The sequence below is a fragment of the Galleria mellonella genome, unplaced genomic scaffold, assembly GCF_026898425.1.
Source record: "Galleria mellonella isolate WM207_F2 unplaced genomic scaffold, CSIRO_AGI_GalMel_v1 utg132, whole genome shotgun sequence".
NCBI lineage: Eukaryota > Metazoa > Arthropoda > Insecta > Lepidoptera > Pyralidae > Galleria > Galleria mellonella.
In genome coordinates this window covers 1,520,029-1,540,447 of record NW_026441989.1, presented here as the reverse complement: position 1 = coordinate 1,540,447, position 20,419 = coordinate 1,520,029, and the positions used below count along the sequence as shown (strand labels likewise).

The 20,419-nt window shown below is 32.5% G+C and overlaps 2 protein-coding genes across 2 annotated transcripts; one reads left to right on the top strand and one right to left on the bottom strand.

Moving 5' to 3' along the window:
• The first annotated feature begins 703 nt into the window (after window positions 1-703).
• Window positions 704-12,825, top strand: LOC113518239 (WD repeat and HMG-box DNA-binding protein 1). The gene is made up of 16 exons (XM_026903067.3): window positions 704-876; window positions 1,719-1,962; window positions 2,803-3,049; window positions 3,373-3,488; window positions 3,939-4,107; window positions 4,656-4,790; window positions 5,063-5,267; window positions 5,769-5,951; window positions 6,539-6,701; window positions 7,431-7,557; window positions 8,570-8,778; window positions 9,265-9,363; window positions 9,765-9,887; window positions 11,095-11,415; window positions 11,501-11,644; window positions 12,435-12,825. Exons 1-16 carry the CDS (start codon window positions 800-802, stop codon window positions 12,702-12,704), a joined length of 2,832 nt encoding a protein of 943 aa, XP_026758868.2. The 5' UTR covers window positions 704-799; the 3' UTR covers window positions 12,705-12,825.
• On the bottom strand, window positions 12,701-19,266 carry LOC113518240 (mitochondrial enolase superfamily member 1-like). The gene is made up of 9 exons (XM_026903068.3): window positions 19,091-19,266; window positions 17,420-17,638; window positions 16,349-16,471; window positions 15,837-15,987; window positions 15,574-15,731; window positions 14,920-15,062; window positions 13,959-14,122; window positions 13,313-13,494; window positions 12,701-12,967 (listed from the first exon to the last, which is right to left on the bottom strand). Exons 1-9 carry the CDS (start codon window positions 19,187-19,189, stop codon window positions 12,836-12,838), a joined length of 1,371 nt encoding a protein of 456 aa, XP_026758869.2. The 5' UTR covers window positions 19,190-19,266; the 3' UTR covers window positions 12,701-12,835.
• Window positions 19,267-20,419: the final 1,153 nt, after the last annotated feature.

Here is a 20,419-nt window from a genome sequence, read left to right as displayed (position 1 = left end):
TAATTGATCTTATAGCAATATCGAAACACTAAATCTGTACATTGCAAATTTTTAGTGTTTCGATATTGTATTGTATTTTTGGTATTTTACAAATTTTTAAGTCAAAGGAAGTTATTTAACTATCCACAGAGATACAGGCTCGGCTTAGTTCGGTGGCTAGTAGATCTAACTAAATGTACGTAATTTGTTATTCAATAAAGACAGTTATTATTATTAAAAAAAGGTATTTAGTTATTATTATTAAAAGTAGGCATTAGTTGTAATATAGGTACTGCTTCGAAATCTATTTATTGGGTTTGTTTGAACACTGTTGGCGAAAAAAAGGGCGTCACTCCTATCGGTATCATCCACATCAAACAGTTATCTATATTTATTTTAATCGGGTCCTTAATTTTGATATTATAAATTAGATAACCGATATTTAATATATTTTTTTAAAATATATTAATTACATACAAAATTTGATATATATATATCTTTTTTATTATACATCTACGTGCTATAAATATCAAAAACAAGTCCACTATATTTATATTTATAAAACTAAAACTAATTCAATAAAAAAGTTTGAAATATCAAATTATATTTATAGGTGAGAAATAAAAAAAAAAACATGTATTTCAGGGAGTAAATTTCATAATTTTTTTTTAGTCTATCCAAATTTTGTATAAGCTGGAACTCAGAGCCATAGTATATTAAAAATAAGAAATATAATTCCCGGCAAAATGTCTTTCATGTCATCTGTTTTGGTTTTTGAATTTTAAGTTTTTATTTTATTAAATTTGTTGTGGAAAACAAAATGAAAATAGATAGCAAACCGTTGAGATATGCTCATGCTGAAGGTCACACTGATGTATGCTATACAGAAGATGGAAAGTAAGTACTTATAACAAATCTTTGTTAAAATGAGGTTGTGATCAAATTCTTTTCTGATACTATGACAAAATTCTTATATTACAAAAGACCATTACAAAAAAAGTACATGTAAAATTAGTATCTAGCCCAATATTATATCAGAATTGGCAAGACTGCCGTTTAATAAGTAGAAATTGTCCTTTAGAGGGTGAGTTGAAGACCTTCATCTTTTAGATGTTGAGGTTTTTATTTACTATGACAGAAAATAAGACATTTAATTTTATTTTTATTTAGTATTGATAATATGCAGAAAATAAACCCTTAAGTGCATTTGAAACACATTTGGTGTGAAAATTTTTTTAAGTATGTATTTTCTCTTATTCATGTATTATTATTTTTTTAATTCAACTTAGAATGGTAAATGACAAATGTTTTATAAATTACAGAATTATACTAAATATTATATAAAACAAACTCAATCATATGAAAAATTATTTAACAATCTGAAATCTGGCTAGTAGGTGTTGTAGGGTCATGTTGAATTAAAATGTATTTTGTGAATTGTGGGCATGTTAAATGTTCTTATATTCACTTTGCGATTATTTGTTATTATTATAAAATTTACTGACTGGTTTATTTGCATAAAAATGATTTTGTTTATTTATTCTCAGCTGGAAAACAATACAATTATAAGAACAATGTGTTTTTTTAATATGCTTGGTTTTTTTAATATACAGTGTATAATAAGTGGGCTCAACTCCATATAAATTGTTTTTTTTTTTTCTTTTCTAAAAGCAGTAAAAATACTGATGTAACCATATAAGAGATACACATATTTAAAATATATAATTTAATAATTTCAGAAACATAATAACCTGTGGACATGATGGGGATGTAAGAATTTGGTTAGATATAGAAGATGATGATCCTACTTCACATTGTGTAGGAGAGAGTGCACTTGCTGTGTGCTTTAAGGACAAGAGATTATATGTAGCAACAGACAATCATGCAGTTCAAGCTTACACATTTCCAGCATTTGATAAAGATGGCATTGTCACTAGATTCACAGCACCAGTCACGCAAATTAAATCTACATGTAAAATTGAAGTATGTATTTTATGCAGATAAGTTTCATAAGAAATTAAATGATGAACTTTGTATCACCATGAATGCTATCTATTAAAAGTATAACAATTTGTTTAAAGTTAAAATGTTCAGTTTATTTTGATGATATATTATCATTAATACAGAGGAATAACATCTGAGTCCTCAAGAATGGCAACGCATGGGGGTATCATGGGTGAAACAGTATACTTTGTTATGTCCATGGTACTGCTCATGTCTATAGGCGATGGTTACCACTTTCCATCAGGTAGGCTGTCAGCTTGTTTGCCATTCTAAATTGTATAAAAAAAAATTAAAAGTTACATGTATATGACTAGTGCAGGTGCACTATAAAGTAATCACTATTAATATAATGGTTGAGTTTAGCATAAATTGGCATTTAATCTATGTTATATTCATTCATCTAATTCTATGTTCAATAATTTTAAAAATATTCAATTTTTAGCATAGAAACACTGACTTACTTTATAACTGCTTGTTTGTATTTGTGTTTCCATGGCTATGTTTTAGTTGGAAGGGTGGGACATGGCAATGTAATTACTGGGTATAGAGACAACACCAAGTTCTCAAAAATGGCAATGCAAAAAGGGAATCATGGATGACATAGTATAACGTCAATGGTACTGTTCATGTCTTTTTGCAGATATGAACCATACCATTGTTCATGTCCATAGTGTATAGAAACAATTAACACTTTTCATTAGGTGGGCCGTTAGTTTATTTGTTATTCCAAGTTGTATAAAAAAAAGTTCCTAGATTATTCCTTAAATAATACTGAAAATGGTTTTTGAAAATATTTTTCAAAATGTTTGTCTTTTTCAGGCATTGGGATGCTCATCAGAAAATATGGAAGCCAAAATTTGTAATTTGGAAGGTGGTGCACCACTGTTTGTGATGTCACAGCACAAGGGCCCAGTACTAAGTATTGCCATTTGTCCACATATGAAATATGCAAGTACTGCATGTGGAGATGGTGTTATGAGGATCTGGGACATAGACATCCAGAATACTGTCAAGGAGATCACTTGTGTCCCTAAAATAAACACATTTTATGCTGCTAAAACTTTGTGTGAGTACTTGGTGTAAGATTTACTCAGTCAAAGAACAAAGAACATCATATTATATATTATTATTATATTACTACCTATCCCAGCAAACATTGTTCTGCCATAGAAGTAAATTTTTTTAGGTAGGGATACCCTAATCATTTAGCGGTATGAAATATACTTTGCAATCTTTTCTCACACCTACCAAATATACATAAAAAAATGTAAAAATCAGTAGACCCATTTTGGAGGAGTTCCACCACAAACACTGTGATATGAGATTTTATTTTTTTTAATATTTATTGAGTGGTAATTTTTAGATTTATACTCATGTTCTGACTTATAGGTCGAATGGATTTTGAGCCAGCAGAAGGAAAATATCTAGCTTATCCAAATAACAGGGAAATAGTGCTTTTGGATTGTGAAAGCTGGAACCAAAGGATGACCTTTACTCATAGTTTGGTGGGTATAATACTCATTTATGTCATTTACCAGTTTTTATTCGTAACTTTGTCTGTTAGTATAATTCAAAGTTAGGGTTACATGTAAATGTATAAACAAAATATAAATTACTAAATATGATTCTGAGCATAGTCATTAGGTGTCAGGGAAATAATGTTATTAAGAATGCATTTTTGTTGTAGATACAAATACAGGTCAGTATTTGAACTTGTTAGTGGGTATTTTGCTATTCAGTTTTATTAGAAAAGTGATTTATATTCTATTTTCTTTGAAATATTACTTAAATTTTAAGTATCTTCAAACAATATAGTAATTGGTTTTATTGTATATTTACCAATAAATATGTAGATAGTAGATAATAATAAAAAATTAACAAACTATTGTTATATAAAAATAGAATTAAAGAATTTACCTATCATCAATAAATCATGATTCATTAATTATTTTCAGATAAAATGTGCTTTATCACAATGTTTATTTTCACCATGTGGACAATACATAGCTGGAAGTACAGTAGCTGGTCAGATAGCAGTTTGGGAAGTGCAAACTGGAACATGTCTTGATATTATTGAACATCCCACATCTCATAATATTTCGGCTATGGCATGGAATCCTAAAGGTAAAGGATTATGTAATTTTACTATTATATTAAAAATGCAAGTTTGTAAATGTGAGTACATTATGATATTCACATAGGCGAAGCCATGGGATACACCTAATATATGTATATACTTTTTGTATGACTATGATAGCAATCAAGCATAAAGGCGTCTTGACAAATGACCATCACAGCCCAAGAACACTTGCAATACTAGATATCAATCATTCATGTTTGATCGATCATAACACAAAGATCTTTATTTTTATACAACTTAGAATGGCAAACAAGCCTTCTTGGATCACAATATCCCATAAGTGTGCTGCTATGTCACTCTTCTAATTCGAATCTAGCATGAATATATATGAAAGTAACTTAGTGACACGCGACCAGTTTCGAAATTTTATCTTTTGTATATATACATACGCAAATAGTAATATTATATGGATGATATCATGAAATTTCATTAAGAAGTCACAATACAAACAGTGTTAGTAACTGTATATTTACGTATGACTGGTAAACTACTAATGTGGTTGATTGTAAGAGTAATTATGACTATTGTTTAGGTAATGGTGTATTGGCGTATTGTGATGTTGCGGGTCAACTCGGCACACTAGTTAACTGTTACGGGAAAGATAGCCGTAAAATTGGCGCCGATGCTGATGCTATGGATGAAATAGAAACGGTTGAGAGGGAAGATGGTAAGAAAAAATTGTATTTTATGCCTACACACATGCTGTAAATTAACAAAAATAACTGCAGAGTGTTTATGATTGGAATAATTAAAAAATATTAACATGATTTCATAACTAGATATTTAATAATACATTAACTTGCTGTTTTGATTGAAAACTATAAAAACGAACAAGGAATGTCCTACTGAACGTCTTGTTAGACGCAATGCAACAAAGCTTTTATCTTAAATTAAAAATAAATTAATTTACTCTGTGTTTATAACAATTAAATGTTCCAGATAATGACGATATTATAGATAACTTGATTGGTAATGATAGTGATGACGAAAATGCTATTTCTTTGGAAAAGATAAAGAACGAAACTCTGGGACTGCAGACTGAACAGGACGAATCTCGTCCGCAGTCCAGGGTGGCGCCGCCATCCACTGCGCCCCCCCAACCTCCTTTCCAACCTTCATCTACACCAACCCATTTAGAGCACAGGTACACACACATTATATTCTTAAATAAAATATTGACAATGATTTGAGAGTATTTTTTCTAAGTCGTGAAATTGGCAACGAAGTTTACGGCTCTCGTAACGATTTTTAACATATTCTTTGAACGAAAGTAATGCAGAGACTTCTTTCGGTATTTTTCTTCATAATCGCCACTTTGTAAATGCTGAATAAAAATTATGTTAGCATGACAATAGCTAACAGTCCCTAAGAATACAAAATAGCCAACAAATCTATGTAATATTGCGTAAATAGAAAAATGTTAAACAATTACAGTAAGCTGAAAAATGATTAGCTTTTATACTGTTTCATTACGTTTATTTTTTATTCAACTAATCACCAGCAAAGTCTTCATTTTAAATTAATATATTTTTATTAGTTTCATTATTAAATATGGCTGACATGAAACATGAAGGGTAAAATGCATTTTTATACTTATAAATGAAATTATCTCACCAAATATCTATTCCGTATCATATATTTTCAGATACATGTGTTGGAATGATATTGGGATAGTTCGATGTCATTCATTAGAAAATGGCGAGTCGAGTATAGATGTGGAGTTCCATGATACAAATGTTCACCATGGGATACATTTGAATAACTATCTGAATCACACAATGGCTAGTTTATCATCAACTGTTCTGGCTTTGGCTTGTGAGACCCCAAGGTAACACCATTTATAGGAGTTTTTATTTCAAGTTCTAACATACATATATGTATTATAATAAGAATCGTCATTACCATGCAAAGATGACTATTTCAAGCTTTAAATCAACTTAAATTACCTTATTATTGCAAAAAGTATTATTCATACTGGCTGTCATCCTTGCTTATATTATAAATGTGAATGTGAGTTTATTTGTTTGTTAGTTTATAGCAATATATTTATAATGGCTTAACGAATCACAGTGAAATTTGGTATACACATACTATGTAATATGGAGAAGGGCGTGGCCTACTTTTTATCCTGGTCAGTAAACATGCCCCAGTCATATGGACGAAGTGGCGTGTAAAAATTATGCATTCTATATTGAAAAACCAATTTTCCTTGATTTTGAGGCGTTGAATGTTGATTTTAGGTGCTAGTTCTCTGAATTTATACACGAAGAAAACTTTTTTAACATTAGAATTGAAAATTGCTTTAAAGATTTAAAAAATGTACTGTAGCATTATTAGTTAGGCTATGCACGCTATGTTTGAAAACGCTTAGTCTTCATTGGTTTTAAATGTAAAAAAATACAATATTTTTTCCAGCAAATTAGTATGTATCTCACTGGTGGGTAGTAGCAAAGAGTGGAGCGTTTCGTTGCCGGATACAGAAGAAATACTATGTGTGACGGCCGCCAGTGGAATCGTAGCCTGCGCAACTAACGCCCGCCTGCTGCGGTTGTTTACACCTATGGGTACACAACGACAGGTAATGTTCTTTATTGGATGTATTGATGGAATTTTACAATAATAAATACCTCTGGATATATTACATATATATAGCACTCTAGCTCTATGCAAATCTAGTTTCAAACTAACCAAGATTTAGTCTGTTAGTACTAAACAACTGATAGACCTACTTAAATACTTTTTATTGTAAATACAAACACATATTTAAAATTCATGATAGGCATTTAACGCGACGCGGAAAAATTCTGGTACAATGTCAGTACTATTTAGGTACCTATAATCGTTTCGCATTAAGTCCCAATCATAAATTTAAATTAAACGACAGGAAAGTTTAAAATTAATTCAAACATATAATAGAAACACCCAGACCAATACATACAGAATACATGCGATCATCAAAGATGAGGCATTATGTTACACTGTTACATCACCAAAGTCGTCAAATGCAATCTAAACAGCTGAAATTGGTATAGAAACTACATATAAGAAAGATTGTCTACGATAACATGTCACGCATCTCCAAAATCTAAAGAATTAAAAATGTATGAGTAAACATAATTACAAGGTTTCAACCAAGGAACTTCTCTGACTGGACTGCTACTGAAGCTGTTTCCTCCCAAACAAACACAGCACTACACCTACATATGGTCACACACTTTAAAGTTAAAAGTTGAAGGGGCGTGCCATGTTGACATGAACAATTTATACATAAATAGAGCATGTCATTAAAATTTTGAACTATTTTCAGGTAATATCGTTGCCAGGCCCAGTGGTATGTTTAGCGGCATACAATACCACAGTGATGGCTGTTTACCATAAGACAGAACCTGGAGTGTCAGCTCAACATCTAGCTATGGATATTATAGCTGTAAATGGTAAGCAAAATAACTTTGCATTCCGTTGCTGCAAAACATATTCATATTACCTATTCTTTGAATGTCAAAAAAATGCGTGATGTAGACATAATCTCGAAGTCTGCAGTAGTAGGCAAGAAACTTGTCTCAATTTTGTTAGTAGTTATAGACATTTTTGTAAATACTTATTTAAATTAAAAAAAAAATAATATAAAGTTTTGTAAAATCAACGTCTACGTGTAACCATAACAAAATAAATTGCTTCTAACTGGTTACAGTAATGCAAGATAACCTCTTGTATGTCATGTTATTTAGATAATATTATTTACGTAGAGTCTGACATAAATTGCATAATACTTTGTTTTTGTAATATGATATTACACAAGATGGGATATTATAATAGATATAGCATTTCGCGGAAGTCTAAAGCTGAGAAAAATTACACGGCACACAGTTAAAGTCTTCCCGAAACTTCTACGGGAATGGCTAGGTGGTACAGGCCAAGTCACGCCCATTGTCCTATATATGTATTTGAGAATACTATCGTCGTATTACGAATTCCATAACTTTTTCCCTTACATACGTCGGATTTATAGTTCGATTCATTTAATAACAATTTATTAAATACCTACAAGGTGGTTAGCCGTTACGCGTTTTGCAAGATTCGAGCATACATATGAGTACATTATGTACATACTTACGTACAGGTACATGGTAACCAAAGAAAAACCTCGATTTCAGTCGTGTCAAAACCAGTTATTTTGGTTTAAAAACTAAACTACTAAACTAGTTTTTTATTGAACCGATTTTGATAAAATTTCTATGAGACCAAACCGAATGTATATTCTTTCAATTAAAAAATAATAATTCCAAATCGGTTTATAAATGACGGAGTTTTGAGATAGAAAACATAAAAATATATAACCTAATTGATCCATTTTTGAAGTCAGTTGAAACTACTACTTTTTTTACTTTCTTAAAAATATATAGTATGGAAATATTGTTGATAAACAAATCTCGAATTTCTTCGCAGGTCGTCAAGTTCGCTGCAAAACAGTCCCTCTCCCGCTAACTCCGAGCTCCAAATTGTCATGGCTCGGAACTACTGACGTTGGTTCCCCGTGTGCATACGACAACACGGGGATATTGCGCCTCTACGATGTCGCTAGTGGTGTGTGGATGCCAATATGTGACACTAGTAACCATTCTAGAGGAACGTCGGATAGCTGGTTTGTTGTGTCTGTAAGTATTAGGTACATAATTGTACTAGCCTTTACCCGCGACTTCGTTCGCCGGATCGGGTCATGTTTATTGACCGGGATTAAAAGTATCCTATATCCTCTATTCCATTTAATATGCCAAATTCGTAATGATTGGTTCAGTTGCTAAGGCTTATGGCAAGCTTTCATATTTATAATATTAGTAAAGATTTAGGTATATCTATATATTCAATATGTTTGTTTCGTGTAACGAAATAGGAATAATCTGAAATCCTGTACAGCCTTTAAAGATAAGTAAAGGATCACATAACATTCGACGTTGGTACTTTAGAGTGAATAGTGGATTCCCAATGACATTTTTTTCATCAGAAGAGGAGCTGGGGGGGGGGGGGGGATAAATACGCCAAGATCGGCCCAACTGAAATCTATTGCACTAAATTCCTAAAAGAATAAAAATATTACATTTATCTTATATACTTTTTATTACAAATATTCTCTTGTTTTATAGGTAAGTGAACCAACCCAGACTGTACGCGCCATATTGTGCAGAGGAACTACATTCCCTCTTACAGCTCCCAAACCTATAATTAACGAGCTTGCTATACAGGTATTTTATTTTATTTTATTTATTAGGCGCACATAATAGAAGTTTACAAATACAAACTTAAATTATAATATGCAAGTACATAATGTATTGATCAGGTAAACTTGCCACAACATGTGCACACAGCATGATCCAATAATAAATGCGACTGCGACAAAGCCTAAGGTTGCAACTATTAGTGAAAAATTTAAACATAAAAATAAACATAAACATAAAGAAAGTTAAATAAAAAACAAAACAAAATTATTTAAGAAATTTCTAAATATTACATTATTTTATATAATTGTCTGCGAAATTGATAATAACTGACTCCAAATAGGTATGAAAATTATAATCAAAATAACAAATTTTAATACATAGTGCTATTATTATGTATGTATCTTGCCAATATTATTATTATTTAGATTCCATTATGTGAATTGGATTCTGAGAAATCTCAATACGAGGAGCAGTTGGTACGATGGGCGCATACAACGGCCGAAGTCGATGTGAAAAATGCACGTGAAACTGCACTCAAGTTATTCGCAGTGAGTATATGCAAATATGCATTATTTTTAAGACTAACTAGCCCCACAATGAACAGGTTTTACGTAGTGATAAATTTGTTTAAATTCGTTTTTAAAGTAGTACTTTCCTACCAAGGGGGCGTGCTCTTCTGGGATAGCGTAACACGTTTGCTAATTCGGAAGAAAAATTAACTTAACGTGTATGTAAAATTGAATTTAGAATCAAGTAACTGGCAATTAAAATATATAAAAGCTGCTAAAATAATGTGTTTTTGTAATGACACAATTTGAGTGTGTAATCGGCAATATACATATTTTATATTTTACATATGGTAAACAAGCTGTCGATGCACCTCATAGAAAGCGGTAACCGTCGCTTATAGTCATGACCAGTACCATGGACATCGCAGAATATATTGTTATATCTATGATACTTCTCATGCATTGCTCTTCCTACAGACTATGGTGTTATATTATATTTCTATATCCTGTAATTTTACTGTCGTATCCCCACTTAGAAACTGAAACACAGCCATGCAAGCACGGCTACTGCCGGATAAAATACGAGCGGGCAGAGGTGTCCAAGCTGATAACTTTTGTACTACCCAGTGGCATTTTATATTTTTAATAATATTTGGAATACGACGTTGGATCATCCTCTCACTTCATTGTATGTCACGCTAGTGTATTGTCCTTTTGACAATAACACAATAATTGTGATCTCTTTAATAAATTATATGTTTTAAGATCATTTCAAGCAATGTTTTACCTATCCTAATATACACATTCAGTTGTTTTTATTAGATACAGTAGACAGGAGTGACTTTTATGTTATATTAATATTTATTGTTAAACAACATATTAATCTATTGTTACCATATCATTAAACCTTATGTCAGTGGAGCTGAGAAGGCTTAATACTCATTTAAAATTAGTTACATTATGTAATTTAGTAAATGTTGACATTTTTCAATAAAAATAATTTATTTTAAGATGTTCCTATGTTGAATAAGATTAAATATGCATGTTGAACAAATATTTATGCTTTGCTTGATCAGTACTAAAATAATATAGTATAATGATTATATTAACAAATCTATATCAAAGTTTATGCATTCTCTTTATAATTAATTCAGTAATATTTTCATATCAAGAGCTCAGAATGTTTAGAGAAATAGAGTCTTAGAAACTCGTTATAGCAAATAAAAACAGAACAAATATATTTCAGCTCGCCTGTCGGAGTGAAATAGAGCAACGCGCTATAGAGCTAATGGAATTATTGAAGGACGACCGACTGTTAGTATTAGCTGCCAAGTATGCATCACGTTCTGGACGTATTCATTTGGCTGATAAGCTGTCCAATCTGGCGGATGCTTGGGAAAAAGAGGCTGACAAGCTGAATGTCGCACAAAATTCACACTTCCAAGAGCTGGATACTCAGGAGACTTATGACGTCACTAGCACGGAACAGGACTTGAACACCAGTTTAATTATTCCACATAAAGCGAAAGAGAAGAAAATAGAGAGTATTGCGCCCATTAAACCAGTGGTAGGTATTGAAATAATGTTTTTGTTTCCATATAATTGTTTATTAGTCGTTTAAGTTTATATTTCAATGTTGATATAATTTTCAGCCTATCAAGTCATCACCTGGCGGTGTAAGGAATCCATTTAGGAAGCAGCAAGAAACGACTAAGAGTGTGCAGAGCCCATTGAGTTTGACAGACAGGACTTTAGTAGAAGTGCATTCAACTGACGAACTTGCGGAAAATACAGATGTGAATATATTTTTTTATATTTTGAATACAATAACGTATCAAAAGTTAAAATTACTACAAAATATTGCAAGTTTTTAATAATTCAGTTCACACTATTTGTATTATCATCACACCTTAATATAATTATATTTTCTATTAACAACATATACATATATATAGTAACCGCGTATATTAAAATAATTTCTATTATTTGCTTTTACAGTTATTTATAGGTTAGGTAGGGATAATCAGTGAAAAAAGCGTTGAATATTTTTTTTATTAACACTTTGCTGACCAGTGACGAGTAAACTCGTCATTGCACTAGCGTGTAGATACGTCCTCTTACCTCGACGGGCAAGACCGTTTGGATTTACAAAGCGTTCACGACCGAAAAATTACTTACCTATTTAGGATTTTATCAAAATTTTAGTTTGATTCCAAAGATTTCATACATACATACATACATACATATCTGCCACGCCTGTCTCCCATTAGGGTAGGCAGAAACAATGGAACGCCAAATGCTTCGATTCAAACAAATCTCTTTCGCTTCTTCCATATTTATCAATCTTTTCATACACGCTCGCCGGTTACGGATACTTTTAATTTGGTCCTTCTTCAGCACGTCGCCTGTTTGGTCAACATACGTCTGTCTAGGGTGGCCCCTACCGACATCTCCATTCATTCTTGCTCGATAAATCTCTTTCGTAATTCTTCTTTCATTACAAAGATTTCAACCATGACAAAATTCCCGGTCAGCAAGGTGTTAAGTGTTTGAATACCTTAATTATTTTATATATCTTCCTTACAGCCACTGAAACCACTTGACGGTGAAACATTCGTTGATTGGTTTTCACGTAACAAACAAACATTGGAACAACAACATCCAGAGCTGACACCCTCGGAGCTGACTCGTCAAGGCGTCAGAATGTTCAAGAGCATCCAAACAAAAACGAATAGTAATGAAACCAATGGGCAGAAAAGGAAAATCGATGACGTTACAGAGATATCAGATGCTCCCGTTACGAGTGCCCCGAAACAGTCGAAATTAAGCGCCTTTGCGTTTCAAAAAAAATCTTAGAATTAAGCTAATTTATTAACGATTTAACTTTTTGACTGACAACTCGTTTTTTTATGCTTGACTATTAGTTTTTTAATGTAAATATAGGTATAAATGAAATAAAAGATAATTTTGTATATAGTTTGTCGTTATTAATTGACTAGTTCAGCTTCATCGGGCGGTGGAAATATTCCTTCTTTGAACATTCTCTGCCACTCGCTACCATTAGGGTATGCATACTTTTCTAAAGTTCCTGGCAGGAACTCTGTGCTATATCCGGGTATCTGAAATAAAAAAAATATATAAGTAAAAGGTAGACAGGTAAATACCAACGGTCATAGATAAAAATATCGACTACATAATATAGAATATTTCTGTATATACATATATTTAGATAGATATTTTGTGAATTCAAAATTCAAAATCAACAAAATATTTATTGGAAGTTTAATTTTTTTATCATTTAACAATTCATGTTCTTATAGAAAAGTTTTATTCAATTTTACTGATAGGATCTGTGTAGTAATTTAAAATAATAACTTGATAATTTGTAAACATCTACAGTCGTGATACATATGTAGTAAAATAAGCAGTAAGATATATGATGATAAATATTAAATTCACCTTACCTTTGGCGCCAGATATCTCGCATTCTCTACTATACAAGGATCGACGAAGTGTTCATGTTGTTGGTCTACGTATTCTATGAGTCGCCCTTCCATTGTTCCCGAGAGAGAGGCGTAGTCCCAAAACTGAAGGTGTTGCACCATCTCGCACAGGCCTATACCACCGGCGTGTGGACACACTTTTACTGGAATACAAAAATTAGATAATAAAATAACGAGGAAGGAATATCCTCATTACTTTCTAGGAGGGTTCCCCCCCGATGAGGCAAATAAAGGTATTAACATACACATATTATAACTTGCACACATTTCGCTGAGCGTAAAACTATAAACCTACCATGATTTCACTAGTGGTGTATATTGTATACATCGAAAAATAATAAATACTAACACTGGTCACGATAGGACTGTCCTGACAACTTTTCATCGCGTTAAGTCCCGGTCGTGTATTTAAAATATGTAAATGGGTTTTATTCAGCGAGGACTATCTTAGGGCATATAGCAGCCGTTGTATTATTTTGTTGCCCTTTTAGATGTAGACAAAAGTTAATTTCTCATTAACTTCTGTCCACATCACAGGAAATCGAAGCCAAGAATTTCAGAGTAGAGGTTCAGGTATCCTTGTGGAAAATGACGGAACAGTTTTTACCTTTAAGTTTCTCAGCCATGATATAAACCGAGAGTATCTCGTTGACACTGCCGATCCTAGCGGAGTCAATCTGGCAGTACTGCATGCCGCCGCTCTGCAGAAACTGCTTGAACATGACGCGGTTAGCGCACATCTCTCCTGTCGCCACACCAATCCCATATGGTCTGTACAGTGCAAAACGTTTTTTAATTATTATCCAGATATTTCAGTTCTCAATGACTCTATAATTTACTTTGGAAAAACTTTATAAAGCATTAGTGGGTATGTTTTGTACATGTATTTGTAGATTTATGTTAGTAAACGGTTAGGTATCGGATTTCTGCTAGAGTAGTAAAACGTCGACCATCCCATTAGGAATTTTAGTCGTAAGCATAATTTTCATTCGTTTTTCATAAGAGATTCTTCAAAATTTTTAAGATATTTATACCACCATCAGAGGGAGACTTTGTACAAAAGTCGTTTGCTTGGGCACCTATGTCCCATTCATGTTTCTACCGTGAAGCAGTTGTGTTTGCATGGCTGTGTTACGGTTTGAGGGGTGGGATATGGTAGTGAATTTATAGGGTACAAAGGAATAACACCTGAGTCTTCAGAAATAGCAACGCATGGGGGGTATTATGAGCGAAACAGCATACTCTATTATGCCCATAGTACTGCTCATGTCTATAGGCGACGGCTACCACTTTCCATCAGGTGAGCCGTCAGCTTGTTTGTACTTTTAAGTAGTATAAAAAAAAATATACTAACGATCTGGCCCGGCTTCGTATTGGTAGATAGAATTTTCGAAAATATTATATATAGCCTATGTTACTTGCTGATAATGTAGCTTTCTATAGATTAAAGAATTTTTGAAAATCAACCAATTTAATTTTTTTTTACAATACTTGTGAGTTCGTCCATTACAAATAAACAAATATTTTTTACTTAAAGCGTTAGTATAGAAGTATAGGCAATATTTTACCTTAGTGCTTTAGATATAGTAGCGTGGCCCAGCACGTCGTCGGGTGATGTAGGCTCTTCTATCCACAATGGTTTTAAAGGGGCCAGCTTCTTCACCCATTCTATAGCTTCGTTAACACTCCACGCTTGATTAGCATCAATCATCTGAAAACAGGATGTGTGGAGTTAATAGAATGTATACGACACCATAGTATTATATTATCTGTGACGACACTAAATTATTTTGATCAAAAAGTAGTCTATCTATATTTGTTAACTGCAATTTTTAATAAATGGTCATAATAAAATGCCATTGGACGCGCGCCATCTGGTCCCAAACTAAGTAGAACTTATACCGTGGGTACTGATAGAAATACTTAAATGTGTTTTTACTATATATATATATATATATATATATATATATATATATATATATACAGTTAGTTATAATACAAATATTTGTATTCTATATTTTGAATACACGACCATCTGAATGTAAAGCTGTGTGTTGGAGCCACTGACTAAGGTCGTCAAATAGTAGAAAGGTAAGAGTATGTTTTGCCTATTTATCTCTCATTCTGGCCATATGATTTATAATATCAGGGTATACATCTAATGTGGTTCATGTGCAGCAATAGAAAAAAATCAGGATAAAACTTATGATCGGATTGCTTACCAAAACTTTATCATTGCCAATATGGTTGCGGACAGCACTACACCTTCTATAATCGTCTTCAAAGTTGACTCCGACTTTAACTTTGAAATGTGTGAAGCCGAGGTTTAAATATTTATGGCACAGTGTTTTCACCAGTTCATCACTATAACCCATCCAACCTAAATAAATGATCAATTCAGTTTCAATTGAAGTTTTTATCTTGGCTTTTTTCGAAATATTTTTTTTTATAACCGATTTGTAATTATAATATTTTATAGTCTTACCAACTTGAGTCGTGTATGCTGGATATCCATTGTCGTTCAAATATTTCACCCTTTCGTTTTTTCCACTTTTCTTCGCTTTCAGCAATTGCACCGCTTCAGTTTTTGTAACGACGTCAGTTATGTAACGGAAATCAATAGTTGACACTAATTCCTATAAATATTAATAACATAATAAGTAACTAGGAATGTTATTTATTCATTAAGATAAAGTTTAATAACCTTACCTACTCGTATTATTAATGCGTAAGTGAGTCTGACCTGTTTTTTGGAATACCTAACCCGAAATATGAGAAAAGTTAAAGGTGATATTTTTTAATTAAAAATAGAATCACCAGATACAATTCAGAATTAATGAAGATATATCACATATAATGGGCATAAAAAGTGATATCTCTTATTGAAGTCGGTTAGAAAATCAATATGTGCTCGCAGGCTTCTACATTGATTGCTCTGGAATAAATTTATATAAAGATAATTGTAAAAGAAATAGATGAATGTAAAAACCACCATACCTCCGGTTCCATGTCAACCAATAGCCTCCACAGAGGTTTATTTTCAATCCTGGCCCATAAGTCCCAGAGTGCATTTAGAATAGCCGCTACAGCCAAATGAATAACCCCTTTCTCTGGCCCAATCTAAAAAAGGAGTAAAGAATTGGATAAAATTTCTAATACCTGTGTATGTTTCTGCCACCAAATATTTGTGCTTACAAGGCTATATTCTTGTAAACGCACTTAGTAATTTCAGTGAATTTTCCGCAATGAAGGTGTTAAATCTCGTAATTTAACACCTTTATTGCAGAATCTCTATGTATTCAAGGTGCTAGCCCTTTTTATAAATGCCGATTATTATTTTTATAGGCTTACAACTTATTTGTCGTTTACCTAGTAATATTTAAATCTTAGATTATATAGATAGAGCATCGAACCTCAAATACGGGTCAACTTTTTGTCAACTAATTGTCAAATTAGCTGACTCGTTTTTTTAATGTTATATACATATACTTACGCACCCAATGTACATTGACGTATTTAATTATTTAATAAACATATTGAGTTTTTACGCATTAAAAAGGTGAAGAAATTATAAGACAAAATAAATATAGAAGTTATAAAGAAATCACTCATAACTATTTATCACGCAAAATTGTATGAAAAAGTTGACCCACTCTTCTCGAAGCATTTTTATAGACATTTCATCTATATAATCTAAGATTTAAATATATAAGGTACCTAATAAGTTACATATATCAATTTTCAATGCAAGTGACACTAGCCTAGTGTACTGATATATTACTATATGTAGATACCTACTGGGAGAGATGGGTTTGTTAATAATGGGGATTATGGGGCTACCCATTACTAATAATACACCCTGTTAGGTTGATCTCCTCGCGGTTATTCCTGGAAACTATCGTGTTCAATTCGAAGTGTTTCAATTCAATTCATCACGACAGGTTAACCGACCTGCCTTTTTATCCTCACCTAACATCCCTCACTGGTGTTCCGGTAGCGTATACCATTAGAACAGACGGAGTTATCATTCCATTATCATCCATTTAAAAAATATTATGTCCCACTTACCCATCTCATCTGGGAATCATTAGTGATAGCTCGCCAGAAACTAGCAAAATCTGTGAAAATGTCCGCGGCGTTCTTGCCGAGTACAAATCTCTTCAATGCCCTAATTGTAAGTACGATGATCTCGGTACCGCGGCCGCATGTGAACGTCAGTCCAAAGCCCTGCTTGCCATTTTCAGTGGTAATGGTGACGTAGGCACATGAATAATTTGGATCCGTATGCTGTAAAAGATTTTTTTATGCAATTTAGAATGGCAAACTGACAGCCCACCTGATGTGATAACCGTCGCCTATAAACATGAGCAGTATCATGGACATAACAGAGTACATTGTTTCGCCCGTGATACCCCCCAATGTGTTGTCATTCTTGAGGACTCAGGTGTTATTCCTCTGTATCCTGTAAATTCGTCATGTCATTCGTCATAAAAATGACGTCATGAAATCCTTACTTTCTTTAAGGCTCAATAGTCACGTTTGGTAAACATTTTTTAATTGATAACAAATAAAAAAGAGTACGTCCTTCTTATGAAGATTAGCCATACTACATCTGATTGATATCCCACTGCTGGGCCCCTAAGAGGAGGATATTTATTTGTTATGTCACGTCGATCAAGAGTCTTGGTATATTGGATTTTATTTCAAGTGCTCATTTTTTGTCTATATATCCCAGCCATATCAATATGTCCTCGACGTGTAAACAATATCGCGAGCACAGCCAGTAAATATTATATTCCAATTAAAGATATTTTAATTTGGGAGAAGCTGATATTGTAATTACAAGTATGTTAGACCACTGATTACAGTATGTATTCAAACGATTGTTTCTAATTTATTTATTTACATTACACTGTAATTATTTACATACCGACTATTTTTTAGTGTATTAATAAATTCCTTGTTCTATAGTTCTATAGGTATATATATATAAAAAATATGAAACAATAGTAATTGTTAAATACTTGGATAATAATAATATTAGACGATAGATACTTCTCATTACAAGTCTCAAATACTTGTCTAAATAATAATAGCTTTAAAATTAAGTAGATACCTATTTGCAGTCGAATTATCCTTAAATAAGATGAACTATTATATATTATATTTACAGAAATATTAAATATTACATACCTATCGCAATAACTAAGTATTGTAAGCTGTGGTTGAAACAATAGTGTAAGAGGTACGGATGCAAAATCCCGCCGGATTCATAATTTTTAAATTGAAATTTGGAATACGATTTTCATACAATAGTGATGTGCCTATTAGTATAATTTTTATATACTCGTGCAGAAGAATGTCGTTGTAATAGATGTGTGATCACTATACTTTTTCTTATACCATATTATTAAAATTATAAGGCAGTGTCGATAGTATTAAAATTATAAATATTACCAAATAGAAATACTATGCAATGAGTATGGTATTTCTCTTAATTACCATGGGAACTAGAAATCATTGATTCTTCACGATCGAAACCGTGCAATATATCTAGTTTTAAATATATAAAAATTCCGGGTCAATGGATTTTAATGAAATTTAGTGAAAGTGTACCCATTGTTTGCTACAACTTGAGAGATAGGAATTTTTATCCCGATAAGAAAAACGGACCCAGTAGGTAACGATAAAAGGACACGTTTGCTGGGTCAACTAGTAATAGGTATATAAAATACTCACCAATGCATCGGATCCATGGCTTCCTAGTGAAGTGGGGAACCTGACGTCTTTTACATCGAGTTGTATAATCTTCAGGCCGTCTCTGTTAAGGGCTGGCATAGTGTTGCTTCAATGACAAGTATAGAAACACTGGCGGCTGCTGTCTACTACACCGCTGATAACCTTGCACCTCACATACCAAGAGCGTTCAACAAAAGTTATCATTGTGTTATGCACAATACAATAGTCGCCTGTCAGATAAATGAAGACCGTTTTTCGAATGTCCGGATCGTTAACACATATTTAGCCGCCTGTCAAATAAAGGAGGGTTATATTTCGAATGTCCAGATCTTTAAAGCAACACCTACACAATCCAAAAAGGCGAAAAAAATAGGATGTAGATGTCGCAGTAAAATAAAATATTGGATTTCGTCAAATACCTTGGCATGACACAAAATTATGGAAGATGATATAGATCTGTAATTTATAATAATAATAAATATTAAAATGTTTGATTGTATTTGTATAAATGAAATACACTGTATGAGTATTAGAACGCACACTATGCAATATTTTGTATGTATTTGCATGCGCATGGACAGCGGGCTCGATGCGTTGCGCCATTTATTTTACTAATACCGTTATTTTACCAAAAAATCTATCTAACGATTTTTAAACGCCGTGCTTATATTTATAATTATTCTACTTGAGCTTAATCTTCAATTACGATCACGCATTGTTTTCTGTTATAACTTATGTGAAAGACGAGGCAGTATGTGCAAAAAGTAACCAGTTTTCTAGCATACTAGTATCTAAACATATAATTAAATTAAATGTTTTTACTGAAAAAAATTGTAATATGAAAAAAAAATACTCTGTGTACAGTAATACGTTCCTTTCCTAAAAGTGGATTCACAATAAAAGAACAGAATGAACATAGAACAAGAGTTATTACATAGAACCGACCAATTGGATAACAACATACAAAATTATTTTTGGATGCGATACAAGATAAATTTTCTTAAAACGTTTAACACGTTTACACCAAAACATAGGCTTGAAAGCGATCGGTCTAATTGACTATGTTTAGCCAGGCTTTCCAAAATCTAGCGATTACACTACATAGTATAAAGTGGCTTCCCGTATCTGTCCCTATGTATGCTTAGATCTTTAAAACTATACAACAGATTTTGATGCGAATTTTTTTAATAGATAGAGTGATTCAAGAGGAAGGTTTATATGTATAATACATGTATAATATAATAGAAAAATACTGATAATTTTAGAAGTTTCTAATGTCATGTGAAGTAATGTCCATCCGTGAGAAGCAAGGGCGGGTCACTAGTAAAG

What these genes read in the sequence shown, in the direction of transcription:
- LOC113518239 (XM_026903067.3), top strand. Translation starts at nt 800, where the DNA reads ATGAAAATAGATAGCAAACCGTTGAGATATGCTCATGCTGAAGGTCAC. An exon ending in TTGGCTTGTGAGACCCCAAG is followed by an intron (nt 5,952 to 6,538) that starts GTAACACCATTT and finishes TATTTTTTCCAG; the next exon opens with CAAATTAGTATGTATCTCAC. An exon ending in GGATATTATAGCTGTAAATG is followed by an intron (nt 7,558 to 8,569) that starts GTAAGCAAAATA and finishes ATTTCTTCGCAG; the next exon opens with GTCGTCAAGTTCGCTGCAAA.
- LOC113518240 (XM_026903068.3), bottom strand. Translation starts at nt 19,189, where the DNA reads ATGCCAGCCCTTAACAGAGACGGCCTGAAGATTATACAACTCGATGTA. An exon ending in GCCATGGATCCGATGCATTG is followed by an intron (nt 17,639 to 19,090) that starts GTGAGTATTTTA and finishes AATCTTTTACAG; the next exon opens with CATACGGATCCAAATTATTC. An exon ending in CATGGCTGAGAAACTTAAAG is followed by an intron (nt 13,495 to 13,958) that starts GTAAAAACTGTT and finishes TTTGTATTCCAG; the next exon opens with TAAAAGTGTGTCCACACGCC.